The sequence below is a fragment of the Hippocampus zosterae genome, chromosome 16 (assembly GCF_025434085.1).
Source record: "Hippocampus zosterae strain Florida chromosome 16, ASM2543408v3, whole genome shotgun sequence".
Lineage (NCBI taxonomy): Eukaryota > Metazoa > Chordata > Actinopteri > Syngnathiformes > Syngnathidae > Hippocampus > Hippocampus zosterae.
Window position 1 is genome coordinate 3,361,057 of NC_067466.1, and position 20,767 is coordinate 3,381,823.

The following is a 20,767-nucleotide window of genomic DNA, read 5'->3' on the forward strand; positions in this document are numbered from 1 at the left end:
TGTCCTCCTGGCAGGAGACCACGGGGACGACCCAGGACATGGTGGAGAGACTGTCACCCAGCTGGCCTGGGAATGCCTTGGGATCCCCCAGGAAGAGTTAAAAGAAGTGGCTGGGGAGAGGGAAGTCTGGGCTTCCCTGCTAAAGCTCCTGCCACCGCAACCCTATAAGCGGTAGAAGATGGATGGATGGAATATTTTTTGCTCACTAACAAATCTGACGAGCCAACTGAAATTAGTAGTGTATTCAGGTGCAGTGTTGTTATTACATGCATACTTATAAAGCCAACTAAAATATTTTAATTTTATAAAATATAAATCTGGATTTCCAAGCAGGATGAGCTTTCAGTGACTCAGAATCGATAAGGACCAAGACAGGACTATTAAGATCTTGAAGGCATATCCTTATTTTAAAGAGGTAGGCCATGTAAGTGTATATCACTTCCGTAATCAACTCATTTATTTCCACTTAGCACTCTGCGCACCAGACCTTTTACACACTCCTTTTTTTGCATCTCTTGCTCTTAGTTCAAAGGTGAACTCCAGTGAATCCTTGATAAGTGGAACCCCTTCTTCACAATGGAGCTGAAGTAACTGATGAAATGTTTTCACAAGGTAAAATTTTGTGGAGTGTTCAGAAGAATCACAGCACCACCATTCCAAGACCAAAGTGAGGATCATTCGCTGAATGTCCCCACCCATACATAAAAACTTGAAATTATTTGTGATGGATTGATTTTCCTGTTTCCTACTTGCGGGCTATCTAACCATCCATCCATTTTCTGATCTGCTTATCCTCACGTGGGTCTCGGGGTGTGCTGGAGCCTATCCCAGCTGTCTTTGAGCAGTAGGCGGGGTACACCTTGAACTGGTTGCCAGCCAATTGCAGGGCACACGTAGACAAACAACCATGCGCGCTCACACTCACACCTTGGGACAATTTAGAATGCTTTATTAACCTGCCACGCATGTTTTTGGAATGTAGGAGGAAATCGGAGTACCTGGAGAAAACCCACGCAAGCACGGGGCGAACGCTACACAGGAAGGCCGGAGCTGGATCGAACCATGCACATCTGCACTGTGAGGCCGACGCGCTAACTCGTTGACCATCAGGCTCATCAAGTCTAAGTTAACCAAATACAAGTGAATATTTCTTTATTTTAAGAAAATAGTTCTAAATATTACAGCTCGAAAAATGATGACATAAATTGTTTTAACATTTTGCTAATTTTCAGAATTATTTTTATTATTTTGAAATATTTTTTTGCAGTGAACAGAGATCTTCATTCAGAATGACAAAAAAGGTCTCCATGTAAACCCGGCGATTTACCTCATGCAAACCTCTACCATGTTTGGGTCATGCAGCATCACAATCATCCAGAATTGATTTGGTATCATATTACACTCGGTGTGCAAGGGGCAGTTCCATCCCTCAGTGAAAAGGTGTAACAGTCATGGTATGAAGACAAAACCAACACAACAGAGGTGATTTGGCAGGTCAATAAAGCCTTTTTCCTCCATCCAAAGAGCACGCTGTAGTCTTGACATTTTACACCCCAAAGTTTTCTTCAGAACCGTTACATTTTACGATTCAAAAGAAAGGAGAGGATCTTTGTAGAAGTTTTTATAAACGCTTACTTACACACGATTGGATTTACATGCATACTATCACAAAACATGTTGAAGAACTTAAAATATGGTTAAAATTATTTTATTAACGGAGGATATCAATTTTTTGTACAACCTATGTTATTATCCCAGAGGTATGTATTGGAACTATTAAAACCCTTTCTGTGAATGAGACATTATTGGACGTTTGCAAATGGGTAAGAGTGACTGTAAATGGAGATATAAAAGGGAGCACAATTATGTCACTCTTTCATACGTTTATTACATGGTGGAACACAAATATTGCAGAACAAAATCAATGAATATGAACTACAAAGAAAGTAGCATAAAATAATGTGGCTGTACTGTTTTTTTCCCCTTTCAAAACTTAGACCCCAGCAGTAATACAAAACTTGTCAATAAATGTAATTTTAACACTAAAGATATATGGAAATAACACTCCAGCCCTCTGACAATAACCCAGGCAAAAGAAAAAGAAAACACATGACACAGGAACGTAAATATAATTTAAAATAATGCAGTTGGAAATGAGGGATGCTTTTCAAGATTGCATATACTTGTTATTTTATCATTGACATGAGATGTTTTTGGAAAAAAAAAAAAGATATTAAAATTAAGGACTACTTCAAGCTGGATATGGACAAACACGACATTCTCGAGTACCCTTACTTTGCAAAAAGGTGCAATACAGGAAATGCGGAAAAAACAAACAAAAAAACACTTTAAATTTTGACGATGGAACTATGAGCCATCGATTAGAGACATACTGTATTTGAATGAGTGTTGCTGTGGCGGTAAGAGAGTTGCCTCGCAACGTGAGTTACAGGTTCAATCCTTTGTCCCTGGTGTGATGTTTAAGTGTCTTTTAGGAAGAAACAGAAATACATTTCATTTTCGTTCTCACTTCTCTCTCTTTCTCTCTCTCTCTCTCTCTCTCTCTCTCTCTCTCTCTCTCTCTCTCTCTCTCTCTCTCTGAACATTGTTGGCAACTAGAGTTGATTTTCTTCTGTCCAACTGCGTTTGAGTACAAATCATTTAGTGCCCTGGTCCGATTTTGTTTTTTGAGAGCCAGCGTCTCAATATCGCAAAGCATCTCAATTTTAAATTTCTGAAGGTTAAAATCAATTTCATCCTGTGTTTTATGCTTTGTCTCTGAATGACTTTGGCATTTATTCAATCTTTGATCTGTTTTCTTCTCTGCAGATGTCTTTTTCTTGTGAATCCAATATGTTTCAACTAAATTGGTAATCACCTTGAGTCGCTTCTCCAAGTGTTTTTTCATCTCATGTCCAGTGCATTTCATCCGAACAATCTCCTTCTTTTCCATGTTTGTATCCTTCCAGATTTTTCGCAGGCAGTCTTGTTTAGAGGCATTTCTCACTTTGGAAACACTTATTTTTTCCAATGATTCAGGCAAAGTGGAAAGATTCTTTTTCTGTTCTCTTCCCGCGTTGTCACTGATGGATAAAATTTGAGGATATTCTCTTTCTGACCTCATAAATTGACCTTTTATATGATGATATTTATGTTCTTGAAGTCCCCACTTTGTTTCCAATTGTTGTGTTTGCATCACTGTTTCATGCTGCATAGCATTTTGGCTGTGCTCTTTAATTTTTATTTCATTCATTTTTATCAAGTCTTGCCAATTCAGCCATTCTTTAGAAAGAACCTCAGTTTGTATACCCTTATTTGATTTTTTCAGGACAACATGGGTGGTCTTTTGTTTTCGCAGGTTATAAAAACCAGAAATGATTAGTTTCTGCTCAAGTCCATCACACATGTCTTTCATTATTTTACTGAAACACAGGCAATGTTTATTTTGATGTGCTAAGTGAAATATAATCTGTTGAAAATGATCACAAAGCTTTTGTTTTAAAAGTTTTAATTTTGCTCGAACAAAATCATTTCTTCCTCTATTGAGCCTGGCAGATTGAAAGACTCTTAGCTCTGACTGTTGGACATCAATGAGTCTTTCTGCATCAACGACTTTTTGCTTCTCCTCAAGCTCTTTTCTTTGTTTGGCCACACTTGCCAGCAGACCACCTTGCCGGCTCCTTTCTCTTTGCAATAGTCTGTTTCGATTTGTTATTTGGTCTGTCTCTTGGTCGAGGTCGGCAAGCATCTTCTTCAAGGCAAGTGTCGTGTTCTTTACGCCTTCCTGATTTATTTCTAAATTCAGTCCTTTCCTGAACATGTTTTCAAGTCTGTTCTCGTTTGCCTTCCGTAGAATGGACTTTGCTTTTTCCAGTAATTGGCTGTTAGTTAAGATGTGATCTTCGCACATTTTGAGCTCAGACCGCAGTTGTTCTGTTTTCTCCTTCTCTGTTGTCAGAAGTTCTCTATCGACCTCTAAGTTATTCTGAATTGAGAGTAAATGTTCCCCCTCCTTGATGATTCTCGCCATTGCAGAATCAACTTCTGTCTTCTCAAACATTTCTTCTTTGTGTTTCACCAGGATCGACAGCAGACGACTCAACTGGTAGCTGTGTCTCAGCAGCAATTCGTCTCTAAGTGACACTTGACCTTTCATCTGATCCAAGTCCGCAAGTGTATTCGTCAAGGAAAGTGATATTTTCTGCATCACTTTCTTGTTGGCTTCTAATTTGAGCGTATTTTTGTAAGTGCTGTCAAATTTCCTCTCAGTCACCAGATGTAGACCGGCCTTTACCTGTTCTGTGGATTGTATTTTAGTCATGAAGTGATCTTGCAAAACTTTGAGCTCAGACCGAAATTTATCCAGCTTGTCCTTCTCAGTTGTTTGTCTTTGCCTCTCGACATCATTAGTCTTCTCCATTGAACGTACTTCTTCCCTCTCAATGCTGACTATGCCCGAAGCAAGATCAACATCTTTGCCGATCTTCTCAAGTTCTTGTTTTTGGTTCAGCGTACTTGACAGCAGACTACCCAACTGGATCCTTCCGCTCAGCAGCAGTTTCCTTTTCACTGCTACTTGGGCCATCATCTGATCAAGGGCTGCAAGCATGTCCTTCAAGGCAAAAGTCATTTTGGGCAAACCTTGCTGGTTTGCGTCTAATTTCATGACTGTCTTATCATTGTTTGTAACACTCTTTTCATTCAAACCCTGGAGATTGGCCTTCACCATTTCCAGTGACTGTGTATTAGTCATTAAGTGTTCTTCCCAGCATTTCAAGTTAGACCGCAGTTCTTCCATTTTGTCCTTCTCAATTGTTAGTCGTTTCTGCTCTACATCTATAGTATCCTTTAATAAAAGTACATTTTCCCTCTCAATGGCGACTCTGTCCAAAGCAAAATCAACATTTTCTCCGGTCGTATCAAGTTCTTCTTTTTGTTTTGCCATGCTTGACAGCAGTCTACCTGACTGGACCGTTGTTCTCAGGAGCAGTTTGCTTTTGATTGCTACTTGGGCTGCCATCTGATCAAGGACCGCAAGTGTGGTCTTGATGGCAAGCAACATTTTCTGCAGGCTTTGCTTGTTGCCCTCTAATTTGATAGCCTTGTCAATTTTTTCACGTTTCCTCTCAGTCACCTCCTTGACATTGGCCTTCGCCATTAGTAGTGGAATGTTAGTTATCAAGTGATCTTCGCATAATTTCAGAGCCGCTTGCTGTTTTTCCAGCTGCTGTTTCTCAATGACGAGTCTTGTTCTGTCTTCTTCAGTAGCATTTTTCTTCAAAAGTATCTGTTTCCTCTCATTAATGAGTCTTTCTGTAGCAGCATGGACCACTTTTTGCTTCTCCTCAAGTTCTTTTCTTTGTTTGACCATACTTGGCAGGAGACCACCTTGCCGGCCCCTCTCTTTTTGCAAAAGTTTATTTTGACGACTTGTTTGGTTTGTCACTTGATCAAGGTCTTCAAGTGTCTTCCTCAGAGCGAGTGTCATATTCTCCAGGGCTTCCTTATTTGATTCGAAATGAAGTGCTTTCTTGAATATGGTTTGAAGCCTGTTCTCATTCGCCTTCTGTAGATTGGACTTGGCTCCCTCTAGTGGACTTATTTTCACTATGAAGTGATCTTCACACACTGTGAGGTCAGACTGCAGTTGTTCTGTTTGCTCCTTCTCAAGTGCCAGACTTTCTCTGCCGGCCTTTAAATTATTCTGAATTGAAAGTAACTTTTCCCTCTCCTTGATGATTCTCTCCATCGCAGAATCAATACCTTCTCTCTTCTCAAAAATGTCTTGTTTTTGTTTGACCATGATGGACAGCAGGCGATTCAACTGGATCCTTCGTCTCAGCAACAGTTTGCTTTTCACTGCAACTTGAGCTGTCATCCGATCAAAGTCGACAAGTGTGTTCTTGACGGCGAGCGGTATCTTCTGCATGCCTTCCTTTTTGGATTCAAATTTGAGTGCTTTTTTGGTCACGTTTTCAAGTTTCTTCTCATTGACCTCCTGGAAATTGGCCTTGATGGTTTTGAGTAATGGAAAATTAGTGAGTAAGTGATCTTCCCATACTTTCAGCTCCGACTGCTGCTGTCCCATCCGGCGTTTCTCGATGGCAAGTCTTCTCTTGTCTTCCTCGATAGTATGTTTCTTTGAAAGTATCCGTTTCCTCTCATCAATGAGTCTTTCTGTAGCGGCATCAACAACTTTTTGCTTCTCCTCAAGCACTTTTCTTTGTCTGACCATACTTGCCAGCAGACCATCTTGCCGGCTCCTTTCTCTTTGCAACAGTATTTTTCGATTTGCTTTTTGGTCTGTCTCTTGGTCGAGATTGGCAAGCGTCTTCTTCAAGGCAAGTGTCGTGTTCTTTACGCCTTCCTGATTTGTTTCTAAATTCAGTCCTTTCCTGAACATGTTTTCAAGTCTGTTCTCATTTGCCTTCCGTAGAATGGACTTTGCTTTTTCCAGTAATTCTCTGTTAGTTAAGATGTGATCTTCGCACACTTTGAGCTCGGACCGCAGTTGTTCTGTTTTCTCCTTCTCTGTTGTCAGACGTTCTCTATCAACCTCTAAGTTATTCTGAATTGAGAGTAAATGTTCCCCCTCCTTATTGATTCTCGCCATTGCAGAATCAACTTCTTCTGTCTTCTCAAACATCTCTTCTTTGTGTTTCACCAGGATCGGCAGCAGACGACTGAACTGGTACCTGTGTCTCAGCAGCAATTCGTCTCTAAGTGACACTTGACCTTTCATGTGATCCAAGTCCGCAAGTGTATTCGTCAAGGAAAGTGATATTTTCTGCATCACTTTCTTGTTGGCTTCTAATTTGAGCGTATTTTTGTAAGTGCTGTCAAATTTCCTCTCCGTCACCAGATGTAGACCGGCCTTTACCTGTTCTGTGGATTGTATTTTAGTCATGAATTGATCTTGCAAAACTTTGAGCTCAGACCGCAATTTATCCAGCTTGTCCTTCTCAGTTGTTTGTCTTTGCCTCTCGACATCATTAGTCTTCTCCATTGAACGTACTTCTTCCCTCTCAATGCTGACTATGCCCGAAGCAAGATCAACATCTTTGCCGATCTTCTCAAGTTCTTGTTTTTGGTTCAGCGTACTTGACAGCAGACTACCCAACTGGATCCTTCCGCTCAGCAGCAGTTTCCTTTTCACTGCTACTTGGGCCATCATCTGATCAAGGGCTGCAAGCATGTCCTTCAAGGCAAAAGTCATTTTGGGCAAACCTTGTTGGTTTGCGTCTAATTTCATGACTGTCTTATCATTGTTTGTAACACTCTTTTCATTCAAACCCTGGAGATTGGCCTTCACCATTTCCAGTGACTGTGTATTAGTCATTAAGTGTTCTTCCCAGCATTTCAAGTTAGACCGCAGTTCTTCCATTTTGTCCTTCTCAATTGTTAGTCGTTTCTGCTCTACATCTATAGTATCCTTTAATAAAAGTACATTTTCCCTCTCAATGGCGACTCTGTCCAAAGCAAAATCAACATTTTCTCCGGTCGTATCAAGTTCTTCTTTTTGTTTTGCCATGCTTGACAGCAGTCTACCTGACTGGACCGTTGTTCTCAGGAGCAGTTTGCTTTTGATTGCTACTTGGGCTGCCATCTGATCAAGGACCGCAAGTGTGGTCTTGATGGCAAGCAACATTTTCTGCAGGCTTTGCTTGTTGCCCTCTAATTTGATAGCCTTGTCAATTTTTTCACGTTTCCTCTCAGTCACCTCCTTGACATTGGCCTTCGCCATTAGTAGTGGAATGTTAGTTATCAAGTGATCTTCGCATAATTTCAGAGCCGCTTGCTGTTTTTCCAGCTGCTGTTTCTCAATGACGAGTCTTGTTCTGTCTTCTTCAGTAGCATTTTTCTTCAAAAGTATCTGTTTCCTCTCATTAATGAGTCTTTCTGTAGCAGCATGGACCACTTTTTGCTTCTCCTCAAGTTCTTTTCTTTGTCTGACCATACTTGGCAGGAGACCACCTTGCCGGCCCCTCTCTTTGTGCAAAAGTTTATTTTGACGACTTGTTTGGTTTGTCACTTGATCAAGGTCTTCAAGTGTCTTCCTCAGAGCGAGTGTCATATTCTCCAGGGCTTCCTTATTTGATTCGAAATGAAGTGCTTTCTTGAATATGGTTTGAAGCCTGTTCTCATTCGCCTTCTGTAGATTGGACTTGGCTCCCTCTAGTGGACTTATTTTCACTATGAAGTGATCTTCACACACTGTGAGGTCAGACTGCAGTTGTTCTGTTTGCTCCTTCTCAAGTGCCAGACTTTCTCTGCCGGCCTTTAAATTATTCTGAATTGAAAGTAACTTTTCCCTCTCCTTGATGATTCTCTCCATCGCAGAATCAACACCTTCTCTCTTCTCAAAAATGTCTTGTTTTTGTTTGACCATGATGGACAGCAGGCGATTCAACTGGATCCTTCGTCTCAGCAACAGTTTGCTTTTCACTGCAACTTGAGCTGTCATCCGATCAAAGTCGACAAGTGTGTTCTTGACGGCGAGCGGTATCTTCTGCATGCCTTCCTTTTTGGATTCAAATTTGAGTGCTTTTTTGGTCACGTTTTCAAGTTTCTTCTCATTGACCTCCTGGAAATTGGCCTTGATGGTTTTGAGTAATGGAAAATTAGTGAGTAAGTGATCTTCCCATACTTTCAGCTCCGACTGCTGCTGTCCCATCCGGCGTTTCTCAATGGCAAGTCTTCTCTTGTCTTCCTCGATAGTATGTTTCTTTGAAAGTATCCGTTTCCTCTCATCAATGAGTCTTTCTGTAGCGGCATCAACAACTTTTTGCTTCTCCTCAAGCACTTTTCTTTGTCTGACCATACTTGCCAGCAGACCATCTTGCCGGCTCCTTTCTCTTTGCAACAGTATTTTTCGATTTGCTTTTTGGTCTGTCTCTTGGTCGAGATTGGCAAGCGTCTTCTTCAAGGCAAGTGTCGTGTTCTTTACGCCTTCCTGATTTGTTTCTAAATTCAGTCCTTTCCTGAACATATTTTCAAGTATGTTCTCATTTGCCTTCCGTAGAATGGACTTTGCTTTTTCCAGTAATTCTCTGTTAGTTAAGATGTGATCTTCGCACACTTTGAGCTCGGACCGCAGTTGTTCTGTTTTCTCCTTCTCTGTTGTCAGACGTTCTCTATCAACCTCTAAGTTATTCTGAATTGAGAGTAAATGTTCCCCCTCCTTATTGATTCTCGCCATTGCAGAATCAACTTCTTCTGTCTTCTCAAACATCTCTTCTTTGTGTTTCACCAGGATCGGCAGCAGACGACTGAACTGGTACCCGTGTCTCAGCAGCAATTCGTCTCTAAGTGACACTTGACCTTTCATGTGATCCAAGTCCGCAAGTGTATTCGTCAAGGAAAGTGATATTTTCTGCATCACTTTCTTGTTGGCTTCTAATTTGAGCGTATTTTTGTAAGTGCTGTCAAATTTCCTCTCCGTCACCAGATGTAGACCGGCCTTTACCTGTTCTGTGGATTGTATTTTAGTCATGAATTGATCTTGCAAAACTTTGAGCTCAGACCGCAATTTATCCAGCTTGTCCTTCTCAGTTGTTTGTCTTTGCCTCTCGACATCATTAGTCTTCTCCATTGAACGTACTTCTTCCCTCTCAATGCTGACTATGCCCGAAGCAAGATCAACATCTTTGCCGATCTTCTCAAGTTCTTGTTTTTGGTTCAGCGTACTTGACAGCAGACTACCCAACTGGATCCTTCCGCTCAGCAGCAGTTTCCTTTTCACTGCTACTTGGGCCATCATCTGATCAAGGGCTGCAAGCATGTCCTTCAAGGCAAAAGTCATTTTGGGCAAACCTTGCTGGTTTGCGTCTAATTTCATGACTGTCTTATCATTGTTTGTAACACTCTTTTCATTCAAACCCTGGAGATTGGCCTTCACCATTTCCAGTGACTGTGTATTAGTCATTAAGTGTTCTTCCCAGCATTTCAAGTTAGACCGCAGTTCTTCCTTTTTGTCCTTCTCAATTGTTAGTCGTTTCTGCTCTACATCTATAGTATCCTTTAATAAAAGTACATTTTCCCTCTCAATGGCGACTCTGTCCAAAGCAAAATCAACATTTTCTCCGGTCGTATCAAGTTCTTCTTTTTGTTTTGCCATGCTTGACAGCAGTCTACCTGACTGGACCGTTGTTCTCAGGAGCAGTTTGCTTTTGATTGCTACTTGGGCTGCCATCTGATCAAGGACCGCAAGTGTGGTCTTGATGGCAAGCAACATTTTCTGCAGGCTTTGCTTGTTGCCCTCTAATTTGATAGCCTTGTCAATTTTTTCACGTTTCCTCTCAGTCACCTCCTTGACATTGGCCTTCGCCATTAGTAGTGGAATGTTAGTTATCAAGTGATCTTCGCATAATTTCAGAGCCGCTTGCTGTTTTTCCAGCTGCTGTTTCTCAATGACGAGTCTTGTTCTGTCTTCTTCAGTAGCATTTTTCTTCAAAAGTATCTGTTTCCTCTCATTAATGAGTCTTTCTGTAGCAGCATGGACCACTTTTTGCTTCTCCTCAAGTTCTTTTCTTTGTTTGACCATACTTGGCAGGAGACCACCTTGCCGGCCCCTCTCTTTTTGCAAAAGTTTATTTTGACGACTTGTTTGGTTTGTCACTTGATCAAGGTCTTCAAGTGTCTTCCTCAGAGCGAGTGTCATATTCTCCAGGGCTTCCTTATTTGATTCGAAATGAAGTGCTTTCTTGAATATGGTTTGAAGCCTGTTCTCATTCGCCTTCTGTAGATTGGACTTGGCTCCCTCTAGTGGACTTATTTTCACTATGAAGTGATCTTCACACACTGTGAGGTCAGACTGCAGTTGTTCTGTTTGCTCCTTCTCAAGTGCCAGACTTTCTCTGCCGGCCTTTAAATTATTCTGAATTGAAAGTAACTTTTCCCTCTCCTTGATGATTCTCTCCATCGCAGAATCAATACCTTCTCTCTTCTCAAAAATGTCTTGTTTTTGTTTGCCCATGATGGACAGCAGGCGATTCAACTGGATCCTTCGTCTCAGCAACAGTTTGCTTTTCACTGCAACTTGAGCTGTCATCCGATCAAAGTCGACAAGTGTGTTCTTGACGGCGAGCGGTATCTTCTGCATGCCTTCCTTTTTGGATTCAAATTTGAGTGCTTTTTTGGTCACGTTTTCAAGTTTCTTCTCATTGACCTCCTGGAAATTGGCCTTGATGGTTTTGAGTAATGGAAAATTAGTGAGTAAGTGATCTTCCCATACTTTCAGCTCCGACTGCTGCTGTCCCATCCGGCGTTTCTCAATGGCAAGTCTTCTCTTGTCTTCCTCGATAGTATGTTTCTTTGAAAGTATCCGTTTCCTCTCATCAATGAGTCTTTCTGTAGCGGCATCAACAACTTTTTGCTTCTCCTCAAGCACTTTTCTTTGTCTGACCATACTTGCCAGCAGACCATCTTGCCGGCTCCTTTCTCTTTGCAACAGTATTTTTCGATTTGCTTTTTGGTCTGTCTCTTGGTCGAGATTGGCAAGCGTCTTCTTCAAGGCAAGTGTCGTGTTCTTTACGCCTTCCTGATTTGTTTCTAAATTCAGTCCTTTCCTGAACATATTTTCAAGTATGTTCTCATTTGCCTTCCGTAGAATGGACTTTGCTTTTTCCAGTAATTCTCTGTTAGTTAAGATGTGATCTTCGCACACTTTGAGCTCGGACCGCAGTTGTTCTGTTTTCTCCTTCTCTGTTGTCAGACGTTCTCTATCAACCTCTAAGTTATTCTGAATTGAGAGTAAATGTTCCCCCTCCTTATTGATTCTCGCCATTGCAGAATCAACTTCTTCTGTCTTCTCAAACATCTCTTCTTTGTGTTTCACCAGGATCGGCAGCAGACGACTGAACTGGTACCCGTGTCTCAGCAGCAATTCGTCTCTAAGTGACACTTGACCTTTCATGTGATCCAAGTCCGCAAGTGTATTCGTCAAGGAAAGTGATATTTTCTGCATCACTTTCTTGTTGGCTTCTAATTTGAGCGTATTTTTGTAAGTGCTGTCAAATTTCCTCTCCGTCACCAGATGTAGACCGGCCTTTACCTGTTCTGTGGATTGTATTTTAGTCATGAATTGATCTTGCAAAACTTTGAGCTCAGACCGCAATTTATCCAGCTTGTCCTTCTCAGTTGTTTGTCTTTGCCTCTCGACATCATTAGTCTTCTCCATTGAACGTACTTCTTCCCTCTCAATGCTGACTATGCCCGAAGCAAGATCAACATCTTTGCCGATCTTCTCAAGTTCTTGTTTTTGGTTCAGCGTACTTGACAGCAGACTACCCAACTGGATCCTTCCGCTCAGCAGCAGTTTCCTTTTCACTGCTACTTGGGCCATCATCTGATCAAGGGCTGCAAGCATGTCCTTCAAGGCAAAAGTCATTTTGGGCAAACCTTGCTGGTTTGCGTCTAATTTCATGACTGTCTTATCATTGTTTGTAACACTCTTTTCATTCAAACCCTGGAGATTGGCCTTCACCATTTCCAGTGACTGTGTATTAGTCATTAAGTGTTCTTCCCAGCATTTCAAGTTAGACCGCAGTTCTTCCATTTTGTCCTTCTCAATTGTTAGTCGTTTCTGCTCTACATCTATAGTATCCTTTAATAAAAGTACATTTTCCCTCTCAATGGCGACTCTGTCCAAAGCAAAATCAACATTTTCTCCGGTCGTATCAAGTTCTTCTTTTTGTTTTGCCATGCTTGACAGCAGTCTACCTGACTGGACCGTTGTTCTCAGGAGCAGTTTGCTTTTGATTGCTACTTGGGCTGCCATCTGATCAAGGACCGCAAGTGTGGTCTTGATGGCAAGCAACATTTTCTGCAGGCTTTGCTTGTTGCCCTCTAATTTGATAGCCTTGTCAATTTTTTCACGTTTCCTCTCAGTCACCTCCTTGACATTGGCCTTCGCCATTAGTAGTGGAATGTTAGTTATCAAGTGATCTTCGCATAATTTCAGAGCCGCTTGCTGTTTTTCCAGCTGCTGTTTCTCAATGACGAGTCTTGTTCTGTCTTCTTCAGTAGCATTTTTCTTCAAAAGTATCTGTTTCCTCTCATTAATGAGTCTTTCTGTAGCAGCATGGACCACTTTTTGCTTCTCCTCAAGTTCTTTTCTTTGTTTGACCATACTTGGCAGGAGACCACCTTGCCGGCCCCTCTCTTTGTGCAAAAGTTTTTTTTGACGACTTGTTTGGTTTGTCACTTGATCAAGGTCTTCAAGTGTCTTCCTCAGAGCGAGTGTCATATTCTCCAGGGCTTCCTTATTTGATTCGAAATGAAGTGCTTTCTTGAATATGGTTTGAAGCCTGTTCTCATTCGCCTTCTGTAGATTGGACTTGGCTCCCTCTAGTGGACTTATTTTCACTATGAAGTGATCTTCACACACTGTGAGGTCAGACTGCAGTTGTTCTGTTTGCTCCTTCTCAAGTGCCAGACTTTCTCTGCCGGCCTTTAAATTATTCTGAATTGAAAGTAACTTTTCCCTCTCCTTGATGATTCTCTCCATCGCAGAATCAATACCTTCTCTCTTCTCAAAAATGTCTTGTTTTTGTTTGACCATGATGGACAGCAGGCGATTCAACTGGATCCTTCGTCTCAGCAACAGTTTGCTTTTCACTGCAACTTGAGCTGTCATCCGATCAAAGTCGACAAGTGTGTTCTTGACGGCGAGCGGTATCTTCTGCATGCCTTCCTTTTTGGATTCAAATTTGAGTGCTTTTTTGGTCACGTTTTCAAGTTTCTTCTCATTGACCTCCTGGAAATTGGCCTTGATGGTTTTGAGTAATGGAAAATTAGTGAGTAAGTGATCTTCCCATACTTTCAGCTCCGACTGCTGCTGTCCCATCCGGCGTTTCTCGATGGCAAGTCTTCTCTTGTCTTCCTCGATAGTATGTTTCTTTGAAAGTATCCGTTTCCTCTCATCAATGAGTCTTTCTGTAGCGGCATCAACAACTTTTTGCTTCTCCTCAAGCACTTTTCTTTGTTTGACCATACTTGCCAGCAGACCATCTTGCCGGCTCCTTTCTCTTTGCAACAGTATTTTTCGATTTGCTTTTTGGTCTGTCTCTTGGTCGAGATTGGCAAGCGTCTTCTTCAAGGCAAGTGTCGTGTTCTTTACGCCTTCCTGATTTGTTTCTAAATTCAGTCCTTTCCTGAACATGTTTTCAAGTCTGTTCTCATTTGCCTTCCGTAGAATGGACTTTGCTTTTTCCAGTAATTCTCTGTTAGTTAAGATGTGATCTTCGCACACTTTGAGCTCGGACCGCAGTTGTTCTGTTTTCTCCTTCTCTGTTGTCAGACGTTCTCTATCAACCTCTAAGTTATTCTGAATTGAGAGTAAATGTTCCCCCTCCTTATTGATTCTCGCCATTGCAGAATCAACTTCTTCTGTCTTCTCAAACATCTCTTCTTTGTGTTTCACCAGGATCGGCAGCAGACGACTGAACTGGTACCCGTGTCTCAGCAGCAATTCGTCTCTAAGTGACACTTGACCTTTCATGTGATCCAAGTCCGCAAGTGTATTCGTCAAGGAAAGTGATATTTTCTGCATCACTTTCTTGTTGGCTTCTAATTTGAGCGTATTTTTGTAAGTGCTGTCAAATTTCCTCTCCGTCACCAGATGTAGACCGGCCTTTACCTGTTCTGTGGATTGTATTTTAGTCATGAATTGATCTTGCAAAACTTTGAGCTCAGACCGCAATTTATCCAGCTTGTCCTTCTCAGTTGTTTGTCTTTGCCTCTCGACATCATTAGTCTTCTCCATTGAACGTACTTCTTCCCTCTCAATGCTGACTATGCCCGAAGCAAGATCAACATCTTTGCCGATCTTCTCAAGTTCTTGTTTTTGGTTCAGCGTACTTGACAGCAGACTACCCAACTGGATCCTTCCGCTCAGCAGCAGTTTCCTTTTCACTGCTACTTGGGCCATCATCTGATCAAGGGCTGCAAGCATGTCCTTCAAGGCAAAAGTAATTTTGGGCAAACCTTGATGGTTTGCGTCTAATTTCATGACTGTCTTATCATTGTTTGTAACACTCTTTTCATTCAAACCCTGGAGATTGGCCTTCACCATTTCCAGTGACTGTGTATTAGTCATTAAGTGTTCTTCCCAGCATTTCAAGTTAGACCGCAGTTCTTCCATTTTGTCCTTCTCAATTGTTAGTCGTTTCTGCTCTACATCTATAGTATCCTTTAATAAAAGTACATTTTCCCTCTCAATGGCGACTCTGTCCAAAGCAAAATCAACATTTTCTCCGGTCGTATCAAGTTCTTCTTTTTGTTTTGCCATGCTTGACAGCAGTCTACCTGACTGGACCGTTGTTCTCAGGAGCAGTTTGCTTTTGATTGCTACTTGGGCTGCCATCTGATCAAGGACCGCAAGTGTGGTCTTGATGGCAAGCAACATTTTCTGCAGGCTTTGCTTGTTGCCCTCTAATTTGATAGCCTTGTCAATTTTTTCACGTTTCCTCTCAGTCACCTCCTTGACATTGGCCTTCGCCATTAGTAGTGGAATGTTAGTTATCAAGTGATCTTCGCATAATTTCAGAGCCGCTTGCTGTTTTTCCAGCTGCTGTTTCTCAATGACGAGTCTTGTTCTGTCTTCTTCAGTAGCATTTTTCTTCAAAAGTATCTGTTTCCTCTCATTAATGAGTCTTTCTGTAGCAGCATGGACCACTTTTTGCTTCTCCTCAAGTTCTTTTCTTTGTTTGACCATACTTGGCAGGAGACCACCTTGCCGGCCCCTCTCTTTGTGCAAAAGTTTTTTTTGACGACTTGTTTGGTTTGTCACTTGATCAAGGTCTTCAAGTGTCTTCCTCAGAGTGAGTGTCATATTCTCCAGGGCTTCCTTATTTGATTCGAAATGAAGTGCTTTCTTGAATATGGTTTGAAGCCTGTTCTCATTCGCCTTCTGTAGATTGGACTTGGCTCCCTCTAGTGGACTTATTTTCACTATGAAGTGATCTTCACACACTGTGAGGTCAGACTGCAGTTGTTCTGTTTGCTCCTTCTCAAATGCCAGACTTTCTCTGCCGGCCTTTAAATTATTCTGAATTGAAAGTAACTTTTCCCTCTCCTTGATGATTCTCTCCATCGCAGAATCAATACCTTCTCTCTTCTCAAAAATGTCTTGTTTTTGTTTGACCATGATGGACAGCAGGCGATTCAACTGGATCCTTCGTCTCAGCAACAGTTTGCTTTTCACTGCAACTTGAGCTGTCATCCGATCAAAGTCGACAAGTGTGTTCTTGACGGCGAGCGGTATCTTCTGCATGCCTTCCTTTTTGGATTCAAATTTGAGTGCTTTTTTGGTCACGTTTTCAAGTTTCTTCTCATTGACCTCCTGGAAATTGGCCTTGATGGTTTTGAGTAATGGAAAATTAGTGAGTAAGTGATCTTCCCATACTTTCAGCTCCGACTGCTGCTGTCCCATCCGGCGTTTCTCGATGGCAAGTCTTCTCTTGTCTTCCTCGATAGTATGTTTCTTTGAAAGTATCCGTTTCCTCTCATCAATGAGTCTTTCTGTAGCGGCATCAACAACTTTTTGCTTCTCCTCAAGCACTTTTCTTTGTTTGACCATACTTGCCAGCAGACCATCTTGCCGGCTCCTTTCTCTTTGCAACAGTATTTTTCGATTTGCTTTTTGGTCTGTCTCTTGGTCGAGATTGGCAAGCGTATTCTTCAAGGCAAGTGTCGTGTTCTTTACGCCTTCCTGATTTGTTTCTAAATTCAGTCCTTTCCTGAACATGTTTTCAAGTCTGTTCTCATTTGCCTTCCGTAGAATGGACTTTGCTTTTTCCAGTAATTCTCTGTTAGTTAAGATGTGATCTTCGCACACTTTGAGCTCAGACCGCAGTTGTTCTGTTTTCTCCTTCTCTGTTGTCAGACGTTCTCTATCAACCTCTAAGTTATTCTGAATTGAGAGTAAATGTTCCCCCTCCTTATTGATTCTCGCCATTGCAGAATCAACTTCTTCTGTCTTCTCAAACATCTCTTCTTTGTGTTTCACCAGGATCGGCAGCAGACGACTCAACTGGTAGCTGTGTCTCAGCAGCAATTCGTCTCTAAGTGACACTTGACCTTTCATCTGATCCAAGTCCGCAAGTGTATTCGTCAAGGAAAGTGATATTTTCTGCATCACTTTCTTGTTGGCTTCTAATTTGAGCGTATTTTTGTAAGTGCTGTCAAATTTCCTCTCAGTCACCAGATGTAGACCGGCCTTTACCTGTTCTGTGGATTGTATTTTAGTCATGAAGTGATCTTGCAAAACTTTGAGCTCAGACCGAAATTTATCCAGCTTGTCCTTCTCAGTTGTTTGTCTTTGCCTCTCGACATCATTAGTCTTCTCCATTGAACGTACTTCTTCCCTCTCAATGCTGACAATGCCCGAAGCAAGATCAACATCTTTGCCGATCTTCTCAAGTTCTTGTTTTTGGTTCAGCGTACTTGACAGCAGACTACTCAACTGGATCTTTCCGCTCAGCAGCAGTTTCCTTTTCACTGCTACTTGGGCCATCATCTGATCAAGGGCTGCAAGCATGTCCTTCAAGGCAAAAGTAATTTTGGGCAAACCTTGCTGGTTTGCGTCTAATTTCATGACTGTCTTATCATTGTTTGTAACATTCTTTTCATTCAAACCCTGGAGATTGGCCTTCACCATTTCCAGTGACTGTGTATTAGTCATTAAGTGTTCTTCCCAGCGTTTCAAGTTAGACCGCAGTTCTTCCATTTTGTCCTTCTCAATTGTTAGTCGTTTCTGCTCTACATCTATAGTATCCTTTAATAAAAGTACATTTTCCCTCTCAATGGCGACTCTGTCCAAAGCAAAATCAACATTTTCTCCGGTCGTATCAAGTTCTTCTTTTTGTTTTGCCATGCTTGACAGCAGTCTACCTGACTGGACCGTTGTTCTCAGGAGCAGTTTGCTTTTGATTGCTACTTGGGCTGCCATCTGATCAAGGACCGCAAGTGTGGTCTTGATGGCAAGCAACATTTTCTGCAGGCTTTGCTTGTTGCCCTCTAATTTGATAGCCTTGTCAATTTTTTCACGTTTCCTCTCAGTCACCTCCTTGACATTGGCCTTCGCCATTAGTAGTGGAATGTTAGTTATCAAGTGATCTTCGCATAATTTCAGAGCCGCTTGCTGTTTTTCCAGCTGCTGTTTCTCAATGACGAGTCTTGTTCTGTCTTCTTCAGTAGCATTTTTCTTCAAAAGTATCTGTTTCCTCTCATTAATGAGTCTTTCTGTAGCAGCATGGACCACTTTTTGCTTCTCCTCAAGTTCTTTTCTTTGTTTGACCATACTTGGCAGGAGACCACCTTGCCGGCCCCTCTCTTTGTGCAAAAGTTTATTTTGACGACTTGTTTGGTTTGTCACTTGATCAAGGTCTTCAAGTGTCTTCCTCAGAGCGAGTGTCATATTCTCCAGGGCTTCCTTATTTGATTCGAAATGAAGTGCTTTCTTGAATATGGTTTGAAGCCTGTTCTCATTCGCCTTCTGTAGATTGGACTTGGCTCCCTCTAGTGGACTTATTTTCACTATGAAGTGATCTTCACACACTGTGAGGTCAGACTGCAGTTGTTCTGTTTGCTCCTTCTCAAGTGCCAGACTTTCTCTGCCGGCCTTTAAATTATTCTGAATTGAAAGTAACTTTTCCCTCTCCTTGATGATTCTCTCCATCGCAGAATCAACACCTTCTCTCTTCTCAAAAATGTCTTGTTTTTGTTTGACCATGATGGACAGCAGGCGATTCAACTGGATCCTTCGTCTCAGCAACAGTTTGCTTTTCACTGCAACTTGAGCTGTCATCCGATCAATGTCGACAAGTGTGTTCTTGACGGCGAGCGGTATCTTCTGCATGCCTTCCTTTTTGGATTCAAATTTGAGTGCTTTTTTGGTCATGTTTTCAAGTTTCTTCTCATTGACCTCCTGGAAATTGGCCTTGATGATTTTGAGTAATGGAAAATTAGTGAGTAAGTGATCTTCCCATACTTTCAGCTCCGCCTGCTGCTGTCCCATCCGGCGTTTCTCGATGGCAAGTCTTCTCTTGTCTTCCTCGATAGTATGTTTCTTTGAAAGTATCCGTTTCCTCTCATCAATGAGTCTTTCTGTAGCGGCATCAACAACTTTTTGCTTCTCCTCAAGCACTTTTCTTTGTTTGACCATACTTGCCAGCAGACCATCTTGCCGGCTCCTTTCTCTTTGCAACAGTATTTTTCGATTTGCTTTTTGGTCTGTCTCTTGGTCGAGATTGGCAAGCGTATTCTTCAAGGCAAGTGTCGTGTTCTTTACGCCTTCCTGATTTGTTTCTAAATTCAGTCCTTTCCTGAACATGTTTTCAAGTCTGTTCTCATTTGCCTTCCGTAGAATGGACTTTGCTTTTTCCAGTAATTCTCTGTTAGTTAAGATGTGATCTTCGCACACTTTGAGCTCAGACCGCAGTTGTTCTGTTTTCTCCTTCTCTGTTGTCAGACGTTCTCTATCAACCTCTAAGTTATTCTGAATTGAGAGTAAATGTTCCCCCTCCTTATTGATTCTCGCCATTGCAGAATCAACTTCTTCTGTCTTCTCAAACATCTCTTCTTTGTGTTTCACCAGGATCGGCAGCAGACGACTCAACTGGTAGCTGTGTCTCAGCAGCAATTCGTCTCTAAGTGACACTTGACCTTTCATCTGATCCAAGTCCGCAAGTGTATTCGTCAAGGAAAGTGATATTTTCTGCATCACTTTCTTGTTGGCTTCTAATTTGAGCGTATTTTTGTAAGTGCTGTCAAATTTCCTCTCAGTCACCAGATGTAGACCGGCCTTTACCTGTTCTGTGGATTGTATTTTAGTCATGAAGTGATCTTGCAAAACTTTGAGCTCAGACCGAAATTTATCCAGCTTGTCCTTCTCAGTTGTTTGTCTTTGCCTCTCGACATCATTAGTCTTCTCCATTGAACGTACTTCTTCCCTCTCAATGCTGACTATGCCCGAAGCAAGATCAACATCTTTGCCGATCTTCTCAAGTTCTTGTTTTTGGTTCAGCGTACTTGACAGCAGACTACTCAACTGGATCTTTCCGCTCAGCAGCAGTTTCCTTTTCACTGCTACTTGGGCCATCATCTGATCAAGGGCTGCAAGCATGTCCTTCAAGGCAAAAGTAATTTTGGGCAAACCTTGCTGGTTTGCGTCTAATTTCATGACTGTCTTATCATTGTTTGTAACACTCTTTTCATTCAAACCCTGGAGATTGGCCTTCACCATTTCCAGTGACTGAGTATTAGTCATTAAGTGTTCTTCCCAGCGTTTCAAGTTAGACCGCAGTTCTTCCATTTTGTCCTTCTCAATTGTTAGTCGTTTCTGCTCTACATCTATAGTATCCTTTAATAAAAGTACATTTTCCCTCTCAATGGCGACTCTGTCCAAAGCAAAATCAACATTTTCTCCGGTCGTATCAAGTTCTTCTTTTTGTTTTGCCATGCTTGACAGCAGTCTACCTGACTGGACCGTTGTTCTCAGGAGCAGTTTGCTTTTGATTGCTACTTGGGCTGCCATCTGATCAAGGACCGCAAGTGTGGTCTTGATGTCAAGCAACATTTTCTGCAGGCTTTGCTTGTTGCCCTCTAATTTGGGAGCCTTCTTGTCAATTTTTTCACGTTTCCTCTCAGTCACCTCCTTGACATTGGCCTTCGCCGTTAGTAATGGAATGTTAGCTATCAAGTGATCTTCGCATAATTTCAGCACCGCTTGCTGTTTTTCCAGCTGCTGTTTCTTAATGACGAGTCT

At 41.8% G+C, this 20,767-nt stretch overlaps 1 protein-coding gene across 1 annotated transcript; it reads right to left on the reverse strand.

Moving 5' to 3' along the window:
• Window positions 1-1,863: 1,863 nt before the first annotated feature.
• On the reverse strand, window positions 1,864-20,182 carry LOC127588798 (early endosome antigen 1-like). Its single transcript, XM_052047666.1, has 4 exons — window positions 18,926-20,182; window positions 16,108-16,339; window positions 9,467-10,935; window positions 1,864-4,294 (listed from the first exon to the last, which is right to left on the reverse strand). Exons 1-4 carry the CDS (start codon window positions 20,180-20,182, stop codon window positions 2,492-2,494), a joined length of 4,761 nt encoding a protein of 1,586 aa, XP_051903626.1. The 3' UTR covers window positions 1,864-2,491.
• Between the last annotated feature and the right edge of the window lie 585 nt (window positions 20,183-20,767).